The 22,924-nt window shown below is 34.0% G+C and overlaps 1 protein-coding gene across 2 annotated transcripts; it reads right to left on the bottom strand.

Moving 5' to 3' along the window:
- Positions 1-7,882: 7,882 nt before the first annotated feature.
- On the bottom strand, positions 7,883-20,738 carry LOC309512205 (scavenger receptor cysteine-rich type 1 protein M130). Of its 2 annotated transcripts, none has more exons than XM_082187676.1 (17): positions 20,410-20,738; positions 20,167-20,277; positions 19,559-19,750; positions 19,120-19,314; positions 17,709-17,996; positions 17,289-17,597; positions 16,879-17,082; positions 15,464-15,772; positions 14,869-15,168; positions 14,424-14,711; positions 13,242-13,511; positions 10,414-10,692; positions 10,159-10,281; positions 9,798-9,878; positions 9,398-9,475; positions 8,667-8,813; positions 7,883-8,582 (listed from the first exon to the last, which is right to left on the bottom strand). In XM_082187676.1, exons 1-17 carry the CDS (start codon positions 20,570-20,572, stop codon positions 8,377-8,379), a joined length of 3,543 nt encoding a protein of 1,180 aa, XP_082043802.1. In that variant the 5' UTR covers positions 20,573-20,738; the 3' UTR covers positions 7,883-8,376. The 2 variants fall into 2 exon arrangements, with proteins under 2 accessions (XP_082043802.1, XP_082043803.1); XM_082187677.1 differs by having other exon boundaries at positions 7,883-8,579.
- Positions 20,739-22,924: the final 2,186 nt, after the last annotated feature.

Below are 22,924 nucleotides of genomic sequence, written 5' to 3'. Positions count from 1 at the left end.
ACAAATAAAGAAAAACTAACATGATGCTATTTCTGCCTTCTCTCTGTCAGTAAACTCCCATTTGAAACGCGTTCGAAAATTATCTATAACTCCGCGAAAATTCAGTCAAACAGGCAAACAGACCCACGGGCATAAAGCTTGAGATCGCAGCTTTTAAATGAAGTAATTTATATAAAAAACAAATATTATCAGCTTCTGTAATCTGTATAAAAAGAGAGCGACTCCAGTCGAGCTCATTAGGAGCCATTCAAAAGTAATTTGACCACGCCCCGGAGAGCGCGTGCTATTCAAACGCAAATTCTGAGAACCATTTCAGTCTGTGAAACGCCCCCACATCAGCTGTAAACAAAGAGGCATAATATAGCCTACCTTATGGAGAAAATTTTCCGTGCTGATATGAGGAGCAGATCCCGCTGAGGAGTGAGGTAGGCTAAGTTATCCTTTCTCAAGTGTTAATGTGGAATAACGTTATGGAATAACGTTGTAGGCTTATGTAAACAAAAAGATGAATCGCGTTTCTATAATATGAATCGCGTTTCTGTGAATGAATGAAGGGTACATATTTGTAAAGAGTGTTTAGCCTAAATATGAATCGCGCGTCTGTGTGTGAAAGAATAAACTGCTTTTACAGTTACAGTTACTGCGTTACAGTCAGGCGAAGTATGAAAGACAACATTTTGTTGACTAGATTTGGGTACAGTTTTTACTGTAGAATATACTGTCACATCAAATAAGCTTTTCTGCTCATATATATAAAATACTATTTTGTCAAAAATAAAGTCATAGACTAAGATGTTCCAATGTTGGCTATATTCAAACTAATGAATACATATGATAAAATGTAGGCCTATAATCTTTTTTTTTTTTTTTTTTTACAAAGAAAGAGTACTTTTTTGCAGAAATATTGCTGAAATTGTAATTATTGTTGTAATTGTAACCTTTTTAATAAAATAGCAAAACATATTTACAAGATAGATGTAAGCAAAATCTTAAATGGTCAATATAAGTCTTCTTCAAAATATATATTTTGTCCTTGCATTGTGGCTCAGTCAGTGTCACACCTGAATGAATGGCTAATTATGCAGAGTCATTATGCAGAGTGGGTGGGACTGGGTAATCTAAGGTGTAAACTACTCCTCCCCCTCGCATATTGGCTTTCCAAGCAAAACCTGTTTTACACCATTTAAATCAATGTATTTTTTTTTGTGAACGATAAAGCAAGACTATTTTCACATAATTTTGAAGCTAGAACTGAAAGGGACAACATCCATTAGTCAAAAGTCTTGTGGGCACATATTTTGTATGAGTTTTGTGGTCTTATTTCAGCAACTTTCATTTTTATTTTTTTAAATAACCACGCATAAACATTATTCTCTTAAAAATACAAACATCTACATACATGTTGCTCGCATATTATGGTAGGCCTGTTTGTGCTATATAGAGTGAATTTACACCTTTGCCATTAACATGTTTATAAATAACTGAAAAAAGCACAAATGTCAGAGCATGTCAGAACATCTCAAGGGCCCCAAAAACAGCTTGGTCCCCAGAGGGTTAATAGGAGAAACTGCAAAAACGAGGGTAAAACAAACGATTATCAGTTTAAACTAAAGGTTGGACTCAATATAGTGTTCCTTACAACTTACCAAAGATCCAGTGATCCATGGATACTAACATAGTATTATAGTAATAGTGTTTCCTGACATGTATATTATGCCTAAACCGAAAATTAAAACCGAAATAAAAATAAATTAAACGAATATGTAAATAGCCTAGCAATATCTAAAATAAAATAATAAAATGACAAAAGCACAAAAAATTTAACTAACATGAAAACTAAAAATATAAAAATAAAAGCTAATTCAAAATATAAAAACTATAATAAAACTAAAATAACAATGCTCTTGTGTGAGCTTGAGGAGAACTGACTTCATTCATTCACTAAAAATCCCCCAAAAATTAGGAGTTGAAGAAAAATGATAAATAAAAGTTTCAAGTTTCTCTTAAGTCATGCGATCAGGTTCAGACATTTTAAGTGTCTGAATCCTTTTTTGAAGGCCACTGGAGCAACAACGCTAACCGATACAGTGTCAGTTCCTACTTTGACACCTGCTGAAATGGAAATGAAGTTATCACACTGCACTGCACCAATACGAGGCTCTCACTGATATAATAAATGCCACTCAGATCATTTCTGCCACATGGAGCCACAGACGAGCACAACTTTAAACAAACCATCATGTTAAAACATATGTTAAAAATGCTCTTTGAGCTTCTGTACTTTGTTGACAGACTCGACCGCTTCACTTTTATGTGTTTTACGATGACACTAAAATATCACCCACCAGTGGCTGCAGTTAAACCAGTCACAACTATATTTTACAACTATCTTTTTATCCCATAAATGCAACATGATAAGTATATGATATATTCACTATTAAGGCCATTACATTCAAAATGGTTTGTGCATTGCAACTGAAATCATATTTGTTGTATTGGTGAATTGTTATCATTCAAATATGCTTTGCTGCTATTAATAATGGTTCTTATTGATATAAATTAGTTGTGCTGCTGTTTTTTCTTCTTCTTCTGGAAACAGTGCTACATTTGTGTCAGAATTATTTGATGAATAGAAAGTTTCTTTACCATCAATCAATTAAATGTGTCCTTGATAAATAAAAGTACTAATTTCTTTCAAAAAAAAAAAAAAAAAAAAAAAAAGCTACTTACCCCAAACTTTTGAACATTAGTTTCCACAACAATATTAAGCAGCAAAAACAGTTTTCAACATTGATAATAATAATAAAAGTTTATTGAGCAGCAAATCTCAAAAATAGAATGATTTCTGAAGGATCATGACACTGAAGACTGGAGTAATGATGCTTTGACATCAAAGGAATAAATTACATTTTAAAATATATTTAAACAAAAAACAAGTTATTTTGAATTGTAATAATATTTCACAATATTAATGTTTTTTACTGTATTTTTGACCCTAACCCATTACTTTCAAAAACATAAAAAAATTATAAAAAAAACGTCATTATTCCAAACTATTTGCTGTCATATTTGTCATATAATGTGGGAACATAAAAAATCAGCTATAGACCCCTCCACATGACATCACTCTCTCCAGTATCCCATGAGGCTTTGAGGGCCAGATGTCATGAAACAGCGGCCGAAGAACCAATGGATCCGTGTTCCTGCCAGCAGCAGCTCATGCACTACTGCTAATAAATCTTTGCCGTTATGGAAAATCACAATCTCACAGCCAACAACTGCTTATATCAATCCACAGGCATGTTTGTGAAGGTTATTTCTGCTCTCACAGTACAGTAGTGTGTCTAGACTCATGGAAACATTGAGCAAAGCATCATATGAGATGACAGCTTGATTATATTTCTGAGCATCACTCACTGATGATATTATGCATGAAAGCTGTTTATGAGCGTTATTAATCTACCGAATATTGAGAACATTTTAGAATTATAATTTTAAAGAAGGCCTATTCCGTGACAGTGTTGGTGGTAATGCTTTGCAAGTAACGTGAGATACATACTGTAATCAGATTACTTTTTTCAAGTAACGAGTAAAGTAACATTACTTTTAAATTTACAACAAAATATCTGTCTTCATTTTTTTCAAATAAGTAAGTTACTTTGTTTTCCCATTTATTGACTGACTCTCCTGTCGCAGTGTTGAGAGAAATCGTCATGCGTGCTGTGTAAATGGTTATTTTAGTTCTAGACTAAATGTGAGCATGCATTTATTCATCTCACCTGCACAAAAACAGTTTCAGTTTTTCTCAAAATGAATACAAACAGGGAAATGCGAACTCAGAATATTATACAAACATGAGATAATTAATGTTAAACTATACAAAGATGCATTTCATCTCACTTTATTTTGCAATGTCTTCGCTGCTGACCTTTGATGATCTAATTCAACCATAATAAGCAAAAATTATTTTAGAGAAACATCACATTTGCATTATTTTTTTTTTTTTTATCCGAAATCACATACTTCCCTAACTCTCCCATGAGGCCACAGTACAGGGTTTATAAATGGCAGTAAAGCGACGTAACTAATGCTGGTCGGTCTCATAATAATGACAACATGGTGATAGTACGTCCAGATTATTCATATTACACAGATTCATACTAGAATGCATTTTTTTTGCCGTCGTGAAGTACTTATACAAAATAAGTCGAGAGTATGCGATTTCGGACGCAGCCATTGAACTTTCTTCTCCTGAATCTTATTCTTCTGCAATCCAGAAAGGCTGCACAGCTTAAAGGTTTTTTGAGTTGCGCCCTCTACTGTACAGGTGTGAATTTGCATTTCCTTCAGTCCAAGGCTTATTAATTTCACTTTTTGTATGAAAGGGCCGTTACATTTGCCAAAAATATAAACTTTTTGTTGTTGTTATTAAAAAACAAACAATTAAGCCCAGCCAAGGTTGAGAAAAAGTATGCAAAAGTAACAACACTACACTGTAAAAAAAAAAAAAAGTTGCTGCCTTAAATTTTTAAGTACAATCAACTTGGATGTTTAAGTTATTTCAACTTTAATTACATTAAAATGACTTGAAAAATGTGTTGAATCTTGTATATGTTGAAAAATATGTTGAAAGTTAAAGCAATGTAAAACGATCATATTTTTATCAATGTACCTTTCATAAAAAGTAACCACGCAATTTGTAACTTTTTTAGGGAGTAATGCAATATATATATATATATATATATATATATATATATATATATATATATTTATATTTACATTTTTTGACAATAAACATGCCAGAATGAGAACATGAAAACACACATTAAAACAACTACCCACCAACCAATCCCTTCCTCCCCTCCTAATGCCCACCCCACCCCGCGGTAGTAATGCAATATTGTAAGCATTACTTTTAAAATAAACTTTTCCAAACAATTATTAAAGAATGCAGTGTGAAAATTTGATTACAAACCAAAAGATTATGTCAGATTGCAATGGTCTGCTGCATCATCCACAACCAAACTCTCAGAATCGGCCTACAAACTCATTTTCTGGCTGCATAATTTGTTTTAAAAATGATACAAGGTCAAAACAACAATATAAACAAAAGACAAAATGTCCACCTATTATTTCACACCCATTAGCTCGGCACAAATCGGCACAGGCGTGATTAAACTTCTTAAACAGGCTGAGTTTTCACGGAACTGTAGAGAATGCTAAACAAATCCCGGATAATCCTCATTTGAATTTCGGAATGTTCTATTCAGAGATTCCGGCCCCTGAAGACACACGGTCACTTCTCTTCAAAAGAAACATGTTCTGTTTACACAAAGCACTTACAAATGAGCCCCTCTGGGTAAAGCAGATGACATGTGAACTTCACCGGCCACAGGAAGACGTCACCAAAATACACTAACACTAATACTACTAGTAATAGTACACAGCAGCTGTTACTGCATGTAGTAATGTAATCAGACATTTTTGCAATTAAATACACAGGTCATGTGGGATTTAGAAGAAGAATTCCTGATGAAACACAGAGAGCAAACTCTTGTGCTGTGAATCAAACTATAGATGTTATAGAACGGTACAGTTTAACACACGGCACCAGAGCGCTGCATCTCCACTGACATCGTTTCACCCTCCAGCGCTTTTGAGATTTACTGGACATACATAACATTTAAAGAGAATGCATAATAATGTACAAAAGAGTCGGAACTATCAATTACTTTAATGTGAAATAAATCTATAAAATGTAAAAATCCATCAAAGCAGTTTTCAAAGCAAGCAAATAAAATAAGGCAAAGGATCTAAACAGTGCAATACTGGATAAAAAATAAAAACACAGAACAGAAAACTTGGATCTTATTGTAAAATTTTAAATCATAATTCCTTTTAAAATAAGCAGTATCTTTTCAAATTGATGACTTCGTAAAATTAATAATCACATAATTATAATTTTATACATGCACATACTAAATTCTGGTGACTTTGTGAGCAGCGTTTTTACAATTTCTTGAGTATAATGTAGAATTGAGAAAACTATTGATAACAGATTCTTCCATTTCTTGCACAACTAAATTTATATTGTTACAAGGTACATTTTTCCTTATTAATGTTCCAGAAAAGAGATGGAAATTAAATGGATAGTTCATTTATGTTCACTCATAAGCTGCGTTCCAAATCAAAGGCTGCATCCTTCGAAGTCCACAAAGATTGAACTGAGCATTGTTAAACGGGAATGTCTATCCTACAGAAGATTGCAACTGTGAAAGCTGCCATTGACGAGCAACAGTAACATTTGTACAGGACTTTTTTAAAAAGCTATATTCAACTGTCTGAAAACAAAACAGGATTCACAACCAGTCTAAATATGTTCACCCATGCCCATTCATGTACATAATAACGAGTATAAACTATCTATAAAGTCACATCTTGGTGAGATACAAGTCAATATTTGAACAAAAAAAAACTAAAAAACATTTGAATCGTTAGATATTCAAGTAAATTGAAACCTAATACTTATTTGAAAATGTAATCTGGAATTTAAAAAAATCCTGTTGTCATCTGTGCGCAATGAATCTTACAACAGCCTTCGTTGCGCCGCTCTTCTTCGAATGAAGACGAAGGATGCCGCCTTTGAGTTGGGTTTCATCCAAAAATGAAAATTCGGTCATCATTTACTCACCCTCAAATAGTTCCAAACCTGTATGAATGTCTTTCTTCTGCTGAACACAAAAGAAGATATTTTGAAGAATGTCGGTAACCAAACAGTTGATTGTTTTTTTCCCTTACGATGGAATTCAAAGGGTTCATTCAACTGTTTGGTCACCCATATTCTTCAAAATACCTTCTTTTGTGTTCAGCAGAAGAAAGAAATTCATACAGGTGTGGAACAACTTGAGGGTGAGTAAGTGATGACCAAATTTTCATTTTTGGGTGAACTATCCCTTAAAGTGAACTTTGGCCTCCTCATTTTTTATACAAACATTGTGTTACCGGGTCATGACAATTTTAAAGGCATCGCTCTTGTACAATTTTAAAATATGTTATATAAACAAGTGAACAGGATAGCCTGTATCAAATTTAAATTTTAAGGATTTCTGCAGAAATCTCATGTGGACCTACTCATAAGCTTCAACACATTGAAAACAAATGAAAAAGAATATAAAAAAACTTAAAACAGAGAAAACCAGACCAAACCACTACAAAGCACATCAAAACCTGAAGAATTTCATCAAGTTTGTATTGATGATTTGGTCATGAACGATTTGTTCATTTTGAACGAATCTTTAATATGACTCGGGACTACTTAGTTGTCTCAGAGAGTGATTCGTTCATTTTGTGTTGACCACGTATGCGCAACATCCAATAGGTTCTGTAGTGGAAACAGAAATGATTAGTTCACCTCTCGAGTCTTCGGGTTCGGGTCCGAGTCTTTCATTCTTCCCGTCAGTCCCATACAGGCTGTCATCAATTCTGTATCCGGTACCGACTGCATTGCTCAGCGTACGTGGCTGTCACGTGATGAACGAACGACTCAAACCCGAAGTCGATAGACTCGAAACGTGAACTAATCAATTCTGTAATAAATCTTGAGAGTTAGCATCATTACACAACATTCATATATAAGACTGTATTATCTTCCTAATGTTCTACTGATATGAAATATAATAAAAACATAAAATCGTATCTCTTATTATTATCTTAAAAGTAAAATTTGGGGTTACACTTCATTTCGAAGGTTCACTTTAGACAATCTACTAACTATAAGTAACTTTGCAACTACTGTATCTGTGTGCATTGTGACTGATTTGATTTTTTTTTTAAACATTGCCCCGTTATATGCCCCCTCGTTCATTTTAATGGGAATTTCTAAAAGTGTGTGTGTATGTGTATTAATGTGAGTGTGTTCTGCATTGGGAATGTTCTATAGTCTCATGCCTTCATTTGTGTGTGTGTGTGTGTGTGTGTGTGTGTGTGTGTGTGTGTGTGTGTGTGTGTGTGTGTGTGTGTGTGTGTGTGTGTGTGTGTGTGTGTGTGTGAGTGTGTTTTTTTGGGGGCAAATTTTAAAAAATCCCATTTTCCCCCATTTCATTCCTTATGGGGGTCAAATTGACCCGCAAGGTAAAGATTGGTTACTATTTTTATCACAACCACAAAAACTCCTTGAATCCAGTCAGTTTGTTTCAAGTGCGACAAAACTCCAGAGGTCTTGGACCACTCTGATGAACACAATTTTAAAAAATTTAAGAAAATTACTTTCGGGTCAAAATAACCCGAACTAAGGATTTAGTTGCAAAGTTACTTACAGTTAATGGAATATCTAAAGTGGACTATAGAAATAAAGTGTGTAACCATGTGGCTGCATCATTACTCTTCTTCAGCATGAACTTCTACCTCAGTGGTCACCACCACTGCATCTGCATTTACACCTGTACCTGCTTCTGAACCTGTGCCTGCATCCACGGCTACATCTACTAGTGCTTGTGTGTCTGCCATCCCTGCATTTTCGACAGGCATGACATCATCATAGTCCTCCTTGTTCTCTATCTCCACTTCATAGGTGTCCTGATCTGCTGAGAACATTAAGGAAAAAGGTCACCACCATTTCCACAAGGGTACTAACTAAACGCAAACACACACTGCGAGGTGTGCATTACCTAGAATGTTGTTGGGTCGCTTGGGAAGGAGTGGGAGGTCGTCATCAGCGTGGGTTTGGGGAAGAGAGATGTCACTGTTTTGTCCCTCAATGTCATCATATTCGGTCCCAGAGGAGCCTTTACTTCTGTCATCTGCATCCTCCCCTCCTGTTGGAGAACCGAATATGATTTACTCTTAAACAAATAAGTAAATATATATTTATTGTGTGAATATTATTATGATTATTCCAAATCAATTTAACCTACGTGTCCTTTCTCGTAAAACGTGAGAGTAAGCATCATTAAACAGCATTTGTATATAGGATACTGTGCTAAATACGAATGCTAAATATATATATTATATATATTTATTTATATAAACATATTTAGATATTTTATATTGCTTTTTATAATTTTTTCTTTTTCTCACATAGTCCAAAAATCTCCTATTAATTTCAGTCTTATTCATATTCATACATTTATTTAGCCTGATATGGGATGTCATTTTAGCTGACCAAAAATAACATTTTAGTTTATCAAACATTTAAAAAAAAGAAAACCAGTGTAAATAAAATCATTTAATTATCATATTTTCAATCTTGTCTTGATTATTGTTTGACAAAAGTCATGATGAAAAATTTTATCAGTAATTTTGTTGAGATTAACAGAGTTATTTTAGTTACAGAACACTTGGATGGAAAAATGGACGTGTAGGCAGACAGACAGACAAATATTTGAATATCTTATCTTACCCGTCTTGTTGACAGAATCCACATCCTCATACTCATCCTCATCATATTCTAATGATGACGCCTTTCCTTGAGACAAATCTGAAACAGATTTGGCTAGCAGTAAGAAAAATGTCAGCATTTTTACATTTTCGAAAAACATCAGTTAGTGTGATTTAGAAGTTTATTTATAAGTTATAGACCAAATACGGACAATAATTTCAGACGTTACGATTCTTTGTGGGGACATTTTGTCCATTTAGGGTTTACCTGGACCACACACACACACACACACACACACACACACGCACAGAGCTACATTTCCATTGGATATCATTTTCAAATGTTTTGTATTAGCTCATGCTTTTTTTACATTATGCATTATCCTATTCACATCGTTCAAAATAAGAATGAAATGATATACCTCTGTCCTCTTTCTCCATGTTTTTCATTTCATTCCTGTCAATGTTGATGTCTTTGCCATTTTTATTTCTGTAATTTCTTACTGCAAAAAGAGAAACAGGTAGAAAATTGTGCTTTTGGAGGCCAAGGATGATAAATGTATACAGTTAATGTTTTGTTATGTAAATGTTATCATTTTATATTTATGTGAGTGTTGTGCCTCTATTGTTCAATCTGTAGTGAAACAAGGACTGGGAAACAGCGCCATCAACAGGTTAACAAGATGAAGGCACTTCAAATATCACAGTAACTTCAGCGTGTGAAAGTAATGTTTGTCTGCAGATCAAGATGACTTCTTTCTGCAAGGTGCAAGCGATACTTACAGACTAAAAGTAGGCGTCTCCTATTCATCCACATAAAAACCATAATCAGCAACCCCAGTATGCCCAGCGATAGTCCCACTATCAGACCAGTATTCCCTGGAGATTCATCTATCTTCTTATAACCTGCAGTTTTAATGATAGTTTCAAGGGTCAGAATATTTATTAACCTTTACTAAAGCTATTTAACAAGAAAGAAAGCAGTGGTAAAACAAATACTAAAAAGATAGATGATTTTCCTGTCATGCTTTTTTTTACCTTCACATTTGATTTGAGCATGGTCTTCTGTGCATTTTTCCTTGAGAACCTGCACACACTGAGAAATGTTCACGTACTCCCCTGGACATTTAATGGTCACCATTTCTTTGGCTACGTCCTTTATCTCCACAAGTTTTTGACCATTCGTGCAGCTAAGCACTTCACAAACTTCTTTTTTATTAGCTTCATTTAGGGCTCCACAGACATATACCCACTGATCTCCATACTTGACCGCAAGCTTCCCGCCACACTTCTCAGTGGAGCCGAACTCCATTCCCTCTGCAATAAAAATGTCAATTCTGTAAGTGGAAGTAAGTGGAAGTTTATTCTTCCATACATTTGAATAATCTTTTTAATGTTTAAAAACTTGTATATATCTGTTTCTGATCAAAGTAAATTAGCAATACATAAGCATGTAGATGAGAAAACAGAAATTGACCAACAGCTACAAAACCCAAATTTTGATTTCATGGGATGTTTAAAGATACACTGTAACTTGTAACTGCGTGCATTTTGTGGAAGAACATTATTTTGGTTGTGCTTCGGCTCTGCTTGACTGTGCGGATGAATATGATTATTTTCATTCAGACGGTCAGGCCAAATCCGATTTTGTTGCATATCCGATTGAAATCCGTTCAGAATTAGCTAATGTGAACAGCAAAAATGAATTGATATTTTCACAAATCCATTTCAAGCTACATCCAAATGTGGTTTGAAATCCCCTTCAAATCTCTTTTCTGGAAATCTGTTTCAGTCGGACTGCTCTGATCGATTTCACATGGTTTATGTGTCTTTCTCATGCAAAGTAAAATGTAAACGTCAGGCGTTGTTATAGGAAACATGCTGAAAGTCGCTGCCTCTGCTTGTGCCGCTGTCTCAGAAGACGCAGTGGTCCAGCGCGGCGGCTAAGCATTTCCATGTTCTAAAATTTAAATAAGACGACATCTTTACAGCTAACCCCTCTATGTTGCGGTTTGTTGTTGTTTTTGGCGTATTCCTACCAACGCCATCGTCATAGAAACCAATGCAGATATTCCGGAAAACGAAAGAGCTGAATGGACACACAAATCGGATCTGAACAGTTGCGATACACAGTGGGGACATCAATAATTTTGGATCAGATTCCAATCGGATACGCAAATAATCGGATTTGGACAGTGTGAACATGCTCATAAAACATTAACTACTAGGCTTAAGAGATAGAACCAGTTTAGATGGAAAGGATCTCAAGCCGACTAGCTGAAGACATTACTGTAGCTTTAGGCAATAATAGACACTATACTTCCTTGAAAATAAATTCTAGCACAGCGCTACAACAACCACAATGAAATGATCCAATAGATATAGGGGAGCGCGGGCCACAACCTAACGCGGGGCTAGTTGTAACACGCTTGTTTTAAATACTTCCGCACATGCATGGATGACGAAACTTTGTGTATTTACTAGTTGCCATATCAACATTATATAGAAAAAAAAATTCCGCCAAAATTATATATTTTTTTGGAAGATATCCATAGACATTTATTAAACCATAGCAAAAGTACATTTCTTACTTAAGTACATTTTTCATCTCTATTTTTTGTGTTTATTTAAAATAAGACAAATCTGATATTATTTTAATCTCCAAGATGTTATTTAACAGTTGAGATAGTTATTTAATGCTTCGCTAACTAGCAGAAGACACTAGCAGGGTTTAAATCCCAGTTGTGCAGGCGGGGGCATGTTGTAACACTGCGTTAAAATGTGCCCCTATTAGAAATATGCTATTATATTCTATACTTTTATTAATTTTATTGGGAAAACGTGAGAAAAAGGTGAATAAAGACTGAGAGTCAATGTTCAGAAATGACTAATTATTTATTTGTTTTGAACTATGTTGTATAGCTGTGTTTTCATGTGTTCGTAGTCAAAACTCAAAAATTTGTTTATATTTAATTATTAAAAATTGCCATTATTTTATATGAAAAAGTTTTTTAATTGTATTTTATTTAGAAAATATTTTAGTTTGTTTTGTATATATTTTTTATTAGATCAGATAACATTTTAAGCTGTCATATGTTATGTTACAATGTGCCCGACACATGTTACAATGTGGCATGTTGTCACATTTCACTTCCATTCTTTCGGGGTATGTCAAGAAAAAAGTATATACTGTATTAATAAAACAAAACCACATAATTGTACTAGACATGTGGGAAATTAATGTGGAAAAAAATAAATACTCTGAACCATAAGTAGATTTACACAAACTGAGAAAGTCAAAAAGCGTTAGGTTGTGCCCCGCTCTCCCCTATCTTTACAATGACCTCTGTTAGAGTGCTACATATGGCATTTCACTTTCACAACATTTCAAATCCCTCAGTTATTGCCATCTCTACAAATCCAGTGTTGATTTTGTTTTTATTACAAGCTCTGACTAATTATATTTTTCAAGTTCGAGATTGAGTAGCTTGAGATTTAGCGCCTCCATGTCAACCTTTCTCACTCGTTGTGACAACAAACATATGCCACTCCCACATGCGTCAAAGCAACTTTTCTCTATTTACGGAAATGCACGGGCGAGTGAAGTGTGTACGCAATTTCCCGAGAAAACCTGACATGTTTAAAATATTAAAAACTTACAACAGGCATACCATAATGGATCAGGGTAAGACAAAACACGTTTTGGAAAAAAAGGATTGATGATGGATTGACATTTAAATGTTGTTAATTTTGAACAACAAAAAAAAGTTACATAGTGTACCTTAAAAAGAGGACCTACACATTTCAGCATCCATTCATTACAGTAACAGTCCTATTTATAGCCCAGTATTATGTGTATGACTCACTTTGACAGGTCACAGAAAGGATTTTGTTACATCTGCCCTTCGTAGAGCCGCACTGCCACAGCAGCGTCTCCTGGCCAGTGCAGCTGAAATGCCAGCAATCTGGTTTCTGCATTTCTGTACTCCAGCTGTGGAAGGCCTTACCACAGCCGAGGCTGTCACATAACTCACTGTACATCTGATTGTCCAAATGAGACGGACAAACATTCTCCTCCTTATTTATGCGCACCTCGCCTGTGCAGCCTTTGGAGAGGCTAATGGGTGGACGTTTAGCTGGAGAGGAATGAAACCAAACAATCAGGTATTCCTGTATGGCATGTTTATAGAATAGTTGGGAAAGAGTTTAAGAATTGATGCCCTTTCAAATCATGAGTTTGGCATGGCCAGTCTCTTGAATTGAAATGACTTAATTGGAAACCAACAAAATCTGAAATAGGCAAAATACTAAATACTGGCATGCTGTTTATGTCCGTTTTGAACACTTTGGTGTAAATTAGAGTGGTCTTCTATAATGGTTTAAAAAAATAAATGTAATTTTTTTTTGGTTTATTTATCAAATAATTAAATTGATTGAAAAAAAGAATTAAAATGTATATATATATATATATATATATATATATATGCATATGTGTGTTATTTTAGCATCATTGATATACTATAAAAAAATTATTAATATTTTTAATGTTTTTATTTTTAGATTAAATTATTTTTTTTTTTTTTAATTTAAAGTTTTAGCAATTTTGTTGAGTTTTTGTCATTTTTAATAGTTTTGGTCTTTAAAAAAAAGAAAAAAGGCTATATAGGTTTTATACATTTTTATTTTTATTTCAGTTTTAGTTATTTTAGTTTAGTTTTATTATTTAATTATTTAGTTTTTAGTATTTAAGTTAAACTAAATTAAAATGAGAAATGTTGTATTGACCACTAGTTTTAGTTAACTAAAATAAACCTAATTTACTGTACATTTAATATATATTTAAGTTCTAATACAAAGCACAAATATATTGATTAATTTATAAATTAATTGGAATTTGATGTTTAAAACTGAATTGTCCATTTAATTCTGAATGGTGCACAACCCTGGTTTACTTAAATGTCAAAAAAAAAAAAAAAAAATAGATGGCAGTGCTGCTAAGAAAATACTGTTCTCAAAAAGTAAGTGTTTATAACTGAGGTGATACCTACCGTCACATTTGATGTTTAATTGAAACTGGGAGGGCTGATTATCTCTCTCGCATTCCCAAATATTTGTCTTCCCTGAGCAAGTATAGGTCTTATTCCACCACTCTTCCGTGTATTCGGATTTATTGGAGTGTGTTATGTAGTTTCCACACTGTAGATACTTGCACATCTCTTGCCCTTCCTCCTTGCCCCATCCCTGTGCGCTGACGAGCCGTGTTTTCCCTCCACTCAGAGCATATACAGGACCACTGCAGGGGCCTTCCTTTTTATACAGGAGCAATCGTTTCCATCCTGTTACATCAACGACAGAAATATCAAAGGTTTCTGTTAGCATGTTTAAGATGGAGAGGTTAAAGTCAGAGGATATGCAGAAACCACACCCTTCACCTAAAAAGAAATATATGCACATTTCAAAAGAATTATTATCATCAAAAAAAGTGCAAAATACCTGTGCATTTTATATAGCCGGCAGTGCAACTGCCTTTGTCTGAAATGTCTTCGAGGTTACATTCGGAAACAGATTTGGCATCACTCTGACATATCATTTTTGATAGTCCTGCCTTTTGAAACTGGTCTTGTGAAACAGTAGTAGGAATAAACTCCCCACACTTCAATTCCCTGCAGATTGCATTACTAAGATCTGCATTAAGAGTGTCTTGGCAGACGGGTGTCAACTTCCCACGGTAAGACAGTGACACAGTTCCAGCGCATTTGTCTCTTGGATCCTCCAGTTTAGCTTTGACGCTGCCTGCAGGGAGATCATCAAATAAATGTTTATTGGGTTAACATCTTATTTAACCCGAGATTAATGAAGAATGAATTAAAGAACTGAGGTAAATGCAACGTTAAGTTAAAATGTCTTTCCGCTGTTGAAACACTGATTGAGCGATTACATGAGACATGATACATTTCGGTAAGTTGTAGCCTACTGTATTTCCCAACATACTTTTTAACATTCATGCGTGTTTTTTGTTTGTATTAAAGACGAAAAGATGACTCGAAAACACCATTTATTGTTTGAACAAAGCAACTGTACACATTACCTGTGCATATCACTTGGGCTGGGTCTTGGCAGGAGTCGCCGCTGATGGGAATAAACCTGCACATGCTTATTTTTTTCACCTCATTTAAGCAGTGCACACTATAGCGGGTCACAGATCCACGGTATTGTGTCGGACTCTGGCTCTGAATTGGTTTACCACAGCGCAAGTCATTACAGATCTTTTCAGAGTCTTCTTTTTCAATTTTGCAAACTCCTCCACATTTTCCATTTTGGCAGACCTCAACCGTTCCCCAGCATTTTTCATCCTTTCCCTTTTCAGGCTTGTTTCGAAGTGTCACGCTCACCGAGCCTACAAGTGGCATTATTAAGAATATAAGCATTTTACACACAGCAATGTTAAACCTACACTATTCTTGTGTAGGTCTTGGTCCTCTAGTGGTTAAAAATAAAACTGCATATATCTTGAAAATCAACACTGCTTTAGTTGCACTTCGGCTTTGCTCCTCTGCAGATGAATGTGGTTTGATGGTACCGGTGTACAGAGATACAGGACATCTTATCAGAGAAAATAAATGACAGTTTCTATAACTATAGTGGCTGTTCTTGCGTGTGTAAATCCCCTAAAATTCCTGTAAGACTTTCCAAATATATATAGGCAATAGGCTTTTTTTTTTTTTTAATGAAATAAAAATGATAAAATTAGGAGAATTTGGAAGAATCATTGAATTATGAATCATTTACTGCCATTAATATTAAAAAAATATTAAGCAGCCCTAGAATAAATGTTTATTGAGAAGCAAATCATCAATATTAGAATGATTTCTGAAGGATCATGTGACACTGAAGGATGGGGTAATGATGCTGAAAATTCAACTTTGCATCAGAAATAAATTACATTTTAAAATACATTCAAATAGAAAACAGTTCTTTTAATTTGAAATAATATTTCACAATATTACAGTTTTACTACTGAGCATAAGAGACCTCTTTCAAAAACTAAGAAATTGTAATGTATTTTTTTAGAGGTACTGCTCATTTCCTCACTTAAGTCTAAAATGCAAGTAAGATTCTGACTGACTATTTTTTTTAAAGGCTGCTGTGCCTTTAAGACTGCACATGCTTATGGTTTTCTGTTGAATCCAGTGTAGCTTTTCCTTCAAAACTATTTGTGCTAAAATATGCAATTGATAAAATTAGATTAAAATGACAGTCAATAGCCAATCATAACAGAGTCAATTATGTGAGTGGTATAAGACCCCTTTACTAACCTCAGGGGAAAAAACAAAAAACAAAAAATGCTGTAAAAAAGTGTATGATATGGTCTCTGTAATTCTAAAGTAACTTACTATTCACTAGATCAGTTATTTAAGTCACATTTTGCTAAATAACTAGTTTGCAGAAAATTGCAGTCATATACAAGGTAAAAACAATGAGACATTTTGGTGACACACATACCTGAACATTTGACATTGACATATGTGTCGTTTTGAGTTTCAAAGGAGACTACATCACCACACTGCGTTGCACGGCATATGTCGTTGGCTTCTGTCTTGTTTGCTACAGGCCGCGGATTGGCCTTGGCCTCGGTCTCATTAAATGACTTAACGAGTACTCTTCCCTTGCAGGGTGAATCACCTTCAAAGAACATAAGTTCTTCCTCTGCGAATAAAGATAATGGATTTGTGGTTACTTATAGTGCATGCTCTACATGAAGAGTAATCAGAGTGATACCTTAGCTTTAATTACTTAATAAACAAAAGCCAAAACTACTGGGATGAATTATGCTGAAACATATGTAAATATTGTGAAAATATGTCAAAAAAACACAATATTGGTATATGTTTTTATATCATATTATTACTTACTTTGGCACACGATATGTACATTTCGCTCTTCTTTGCTTAAAGGTCTCTTCTTTTCTTTTAAGCACTCATGGAGTTTTGCTGAAGAGCTTTCACACATGAAATGCCATTCCAGTTGATTCTGTTTCCCTTCAATGAAGGAAAGTTGATTTTTCTTTACTGAAGTACCACATTTGAGATGTGTACACACCATGTCTGAGTTCACAGGTAACCACTCATTGGAGCTTATGGACTTCCATGAGCCCTCCAATTGCAGCTCTACACGTCCAGAACAACGACCCAGACCATCACTCAAACGCACATCCAAGCTGCCTGCCATTTAAAACCATCATATTTTATTATTGCCTCAGTTGCAGGTGATTTAAGTAACTTTCCTGTATATTCTGAGTAGATCATAATTAACTGCAAGGCTGTCTCAGTTACCTGCACATATAACAGTGGTTGGCTTGCATCGTTTTTTCTCATGTTTGGCCAGGCAATGCCACAGTGACGTCTCGTCGCCCAGGCACTCAACGTTAGTCAGCAAACCCTCAGTAAAGACGCTGCCCTCTTTCTCACTCAGCAGCAACCCTCCACAGCCAAGCTCTTTACACACTTGCTCCCCCAGTCCTTTATTTGATGCACTGTAGCACACTCCATAGTTCAAGCCGTTCACACTAACACTAACAGTTCCAAAACACGTTGATGTGAAGTTGCGGAGCTTGACGTCAGCTGTCATTTTAAATGAAACATTTGCAGTTAGCATTCAATAAAACTTGTATGCATTAACACCACAGACTACTAATGTACATCAAACAAAACAATAAGAATGAATATGTGATGCTGACTTTTCAAATATACTTTTGTCTAAAAATCCAAATTTGTATTTTTTTCACAAAAATTCTGTGACTATTTTTTCATATCATAGTCATGTTTTTTCCTTCATCAGAAGGATGGCTTTTTTTGGCCTGTTACTACCCCTGTGTTTCACAATTCTTGCAAGATTATAAAATCTGAACAAAATGTATGGAAGTACAATTTAGTTTTATCTCTCTCTCTCTCTCTCTCAAATATATATGAGAGAGAGAGAGAGAGAGAGAGGGTTTAATTGATGTGATGTATTAAAAGCTTTTATATTTTATTAAATAAGATATCTTATTTGTTAATTAGACTATTTATGATCTATATGACTATACACATGCATAAATACAATAAATACATATAAATATTTTTTTATATTTTTAATAATGTCAGAATTACTATCACATTTCAGAAGGTTGTACGACCTTGAGCATGTAATGTCAACTCAAACTGTCTACCCTATTAACATAATAATAATAATACAAATAATAATAATAATAACCCTATTATTAAATTGCAACACATTTTAATGTATTAATTTAACTTAAGATGAAACAATACAATTTTCAATTTGTTATAACATTGTACAAAAAACATATTATAAAATATAATAAATACAAATAAATATATAGTCTATTAATAATTTTTACATTATATTCACATTTTACAAGGTTTTACAACCTTAAGCGTGTAATGACAACTCAAAATGTCTATCCTATTACCATAATAATAATAATTAACAACCCTAATATTAAATTGCAACTCATATTAAAATGTAATTTAACTTGACATGAAAAACATTACATTTTCTATTTGTAATAATAACATTGTGCAAAAAAAACTGAATCTTATCGAACTGTTTCTCTCTATTTGTATTAATGTAGCATTTGTTTATTAATAATGACATATTTAATAATAACATATCAAACATTTAAATACTTATTAATATTTATATATTTATTTATGTAACATTATTCACAAAAGAAAACATTACCTGAGCATGTCAGTCGGAGGCTGTTATTTTTATAATCGGTTGTGAAATTTCCACCACAATTTAATTGCGTACAGATGTCGTCGGTGATGTTGCTCTTCTGAACAGGAACCCATGCTTTATTTGTGAAACTGTGCTTTTCCAAAATCCCAGAGCAAAGATTGTTGTTGTCACCTCGCAGACGGAACCTCTCGTAATCTGTACAATACAAGTATTCCAGTGTAAATATCGCTGTGAATTTTACCACTCACTTGATACAATCCAATGAAATACTGTCTGGGACAATTTCTGGAAAATTGCAATGAATTTCAGTGAAAATGTTCAGTTTCCCGGATGAACGGACTGATTTACACTGTTGCTATTGACGACGGTGAATATTAGAATATCAGAACGATGAATACCACCAATCAGAGCGACGTACTTCAGAAAGCTTTACACTTACTGGTGCAGATCACACTGGCTCGTTCCGCGCATTTCGTTGACTCCATACATTGCCAAGAGAACTGGTCTTTGGCATCACAATTAAGCACTACATTTTCTTCGCTCTGATTTACTTTGAACAGTCCAGGTTTGGGGATGTATCTATGATTTCCACATCCAAGCTCCTGGCATATCTTGTCTGCTTTTTTGTCACCTGGCCAAGATAAAAAAAGAAATACATAAAGATAATCCTTGCATAAAGTGTCAGCTGTCACTTGCAATAGTACATACTTTTTTTCAAATATATATACTTCACTCCACAAAAGACCAATTTGAATTTCATGGCCTTCAGTAATGTTACACACACACACACACACACACACACACACACACACACACACACACACACACACACACTATTTATTCATAATTACATATTTAATATTAATATGCAATGACAAACACCAAAGTTAACAGACTATAATCCACAATATATACATAAAGCTAAACATTTATTTATTTATGTCATTCATTTGTAATGCAATGACATTCAGACAGTCTGATATTGATGTCACATTTAGACTCTAAGAAGTACAAATTAAAATAAAATTCTTGTTTTTGTCCACTTACCCAAGTCAGATTCACAGACGCCAAAGATCCTGCCTTCACTGGTTTTGTACTGCACCACTCCAGCACATTTACCACTCTGCCCATTCAGATCCAAGCTCAGTTTAACAGCTCCTATGGTGAAAAGCTTGGCATCAACAAAGTGTATTGACTCACCTCTGGAAACTAACCAAGATGACCTCAAAACATAAATATAAAATTGAATAATTTCACAGTTAAACATGCAAAACCAGAAACACTACCTACCAGAGCATTCAACAGCAATAAAACTGTCTTGTTTATCGTCTTTGCACACTGTCTTTTTTGCACCATGAAATCCGCACTGCCAAAGGCTCGTTTCATTCGATATGCAGTCCACTTGATCCATCAGATATTGTTTGGGTTGAGATAAATCTCTGTACCGGGTCATTTCTATACCGGATTCCACCTCGTCCCCACACTTTAATGATTTACACACAACCTGTCCATTTTCTCTCTTCCACCCGAAATGACACACCAAGCCCCACTGGCCTGCATCGTTACGCACCTCCAGCCGGCCTTTACACGGGCTGTCCGATCCACGTAAAGACACATTGAGACCTGCAAAACAAAACAAACTTAAATTACTTTTTTTGCTTAAAAAACTTTAAAAAAAATCTTTTTTGTGAAAATGTGTTTTTGTTTTGAAATTGCTACTTCTTTTTAATGCAATAAAAGATTGTAAAGTAAACTTTTAAGTGCTATACATCATCACTTTTATCAGATTGAATAGATTTATGTTGTCATAAACAGTGGTGGACAGTAACAAAGTATTTTTACATTGTTACTTACTTAAGTGCATATTTCAAGTAGGCTATATATGTATATTTTGGGAAACGTTTACTTTTTCTTCTCTACATTCTTAAAGCATAACAGGCCTATCATACTTTTTGCTCCTCATAAAAACATGTCGTTCCTCGTTATTTTGAACCGAAGAAATCGTCCCTCGCTTCAAGACGCAACCGATTCGTAAACAAGCTGATTTCAAATAAGCTGTTAGTTACTTGTTATTTGCTAGTTAACCTGTTATAACGATTCATTCTTGAATTGGACCGATCTGCTTTTTGAGTCAGCAACTCACTGATTCAAATGATCCGGTGAGAACGAGTCTCCAGTTAACAATTCACTAAATTCACAAGTCTGACTTAAAAGAACAGCAAGTCCTCGGTCCCGACTGTCAGTTGTGTGTAAACTAGTCCTGCTGGCAACTTGACAATTCATAATTATTCACAATAATAATAATAAACATTCATCCATCAGTACTTTCTACTTTTGATTCTAAAGTACATAAAAAATCAAGTACTTTTGTACTTTTACTCAAGTAAAATTTAAAATGAGTACTTAATACTTTTACTGGAGTAATATTTCCACTGTAAAAATGTATACGAGTTGTGTCAACATATATTTTTAGATTGCTTTGACACGTCAAAATAAGTTAAGCAATTTTCAACTTTTTTTTATACGTTATACAAGATTCAACACATTTTTAAGTCCGTTTAATGTAATTTAAGTTTAAATGACTTCCCAGTTGATTAAAAAATACAGTTTTTACAGTGTTGTACTTTTACTTAAGCAGGCTACACTTGATTTGTGTACTTCGTCCACCACAAAACACACAAAAAAAGGGAACAGAAAGATAATTTGGTAACACTTTACCATAAGGTCTCATTTGGTAACATTAATTAATGTATTAATAACATGAACTACATTTGTTACAGTATTTATTGATCTTTGTTAATGTTAGTTAATAAAAATCCAGCTGTTCATTGTTTGTTCGTGTTAGTTCACAGTGTGTTACAAATATTTAAAACTTTTGATTTTAATAATGTATTAGTAAATGTTACAATTTACATTGAGATTATTAAATTCTGTAGAAGTATTGCTAATTCCTAGTTCATGTTAACTCCGTTATTGTAAAAGTTAAATTATATAATATCCTCATGGTCAAGGTGTCGTTTTTAACCTTATATGGTCGCTGGAAAATGTGGTTGTGAATTCTCAGAGCAGATGAACCACATGTTCTGCAGAAACTGCTGCGGTCTCTTATCTGCCTGTGGCTTTCAGCTCTGAAATTCTGGCAAGTTGCATGTTTATGCAGATTCTGAGATAAACCCGCTCCACATAAGCATGAGTAACTTAACCACAGGTATAACCGTGTCTTTCCACAGGGTTATGAAGAACATACAAACCACTGGTTTGTATCTTGGTTTCGGAATCATCAGGTCTATAGCTTTGACATGTATTGCAACAAACATGAACATTATGGAAACTCATGTAACATGTTTTAATGTGCATAAATATTAATGTATTATTTTTCCATAAAGTACAATAAGGTCTCATTTGTTAACATTAGTTAATGTATTAACTAAAATGAACTTACAATGAGCTATGCATTTGTTACAGTATTTATTCATCTTTGTTAATAAAAAATACAGTCATTAATTGATTGTTCATGTGAGTTCACTGTTCATTAACTAATGTTAACAAACTTTTGATTTTAATAATGTATTAGTAAACATTGAAATTAACATTAAGATTAATAAATGCTGTCAAAGTATTGTCCATTCTTAGTTTGTGTTAACTAAAGTATAGTTAACTAATTTTAACTAATGAACCTTATTGTAAAGCATTAGCAAAATAATAATAATACATTTTATATCAAAAAGATGCATTATCATATTCATCTATATATTAATCATTGTAGCTGTTTTAATTTAGAATGAATGCTATAGTGATTTTGATT

This window comes from Leuciscus leuciscus (assembly GCF_965113295.1).
Source record: "Leuciscus leuciscus genome assembly, chromosome: 13".
Taxonomy (NCBI): Eukaryota; Metazoa; Chordata; class Actinopteri; order Cypriniformes; family Leuciscidae; genus Leuciscus; species Leuciscus leuciscus.
Note: the sequence above shows the minus strand (reverse complement) of the source record. Positions and strands in the feature narration are given on the sequence as shown.

What these genes read in the sequence shown, in the direction of transcription:
- LOC309512205 (XM_082187676.1), bottom strand. Translation starts at nt 20,572, where the DNA reads ATGACCCGGTACAGAGATTTATCTCAACCCAAACAATATCTGATGGAT. An exon ending in ATTAAACATCAAATGTGACG is followed by an intron (nt 13,512 to 14,423) that starts GTAGGTATCACC and finishes ATTCCTCTCCAG; the next exon opens with CTAAACGTCCACCCATTAGC. An exon ending in GAGACGCCTACTTTTAGTCT is followed by an intron (nt 9,879 to 10,158) that starts GTAAGTATCGCT and finishes CTCTTTTTGCAG; the next exon opens with TAAGAAATTACAGAAATAAA.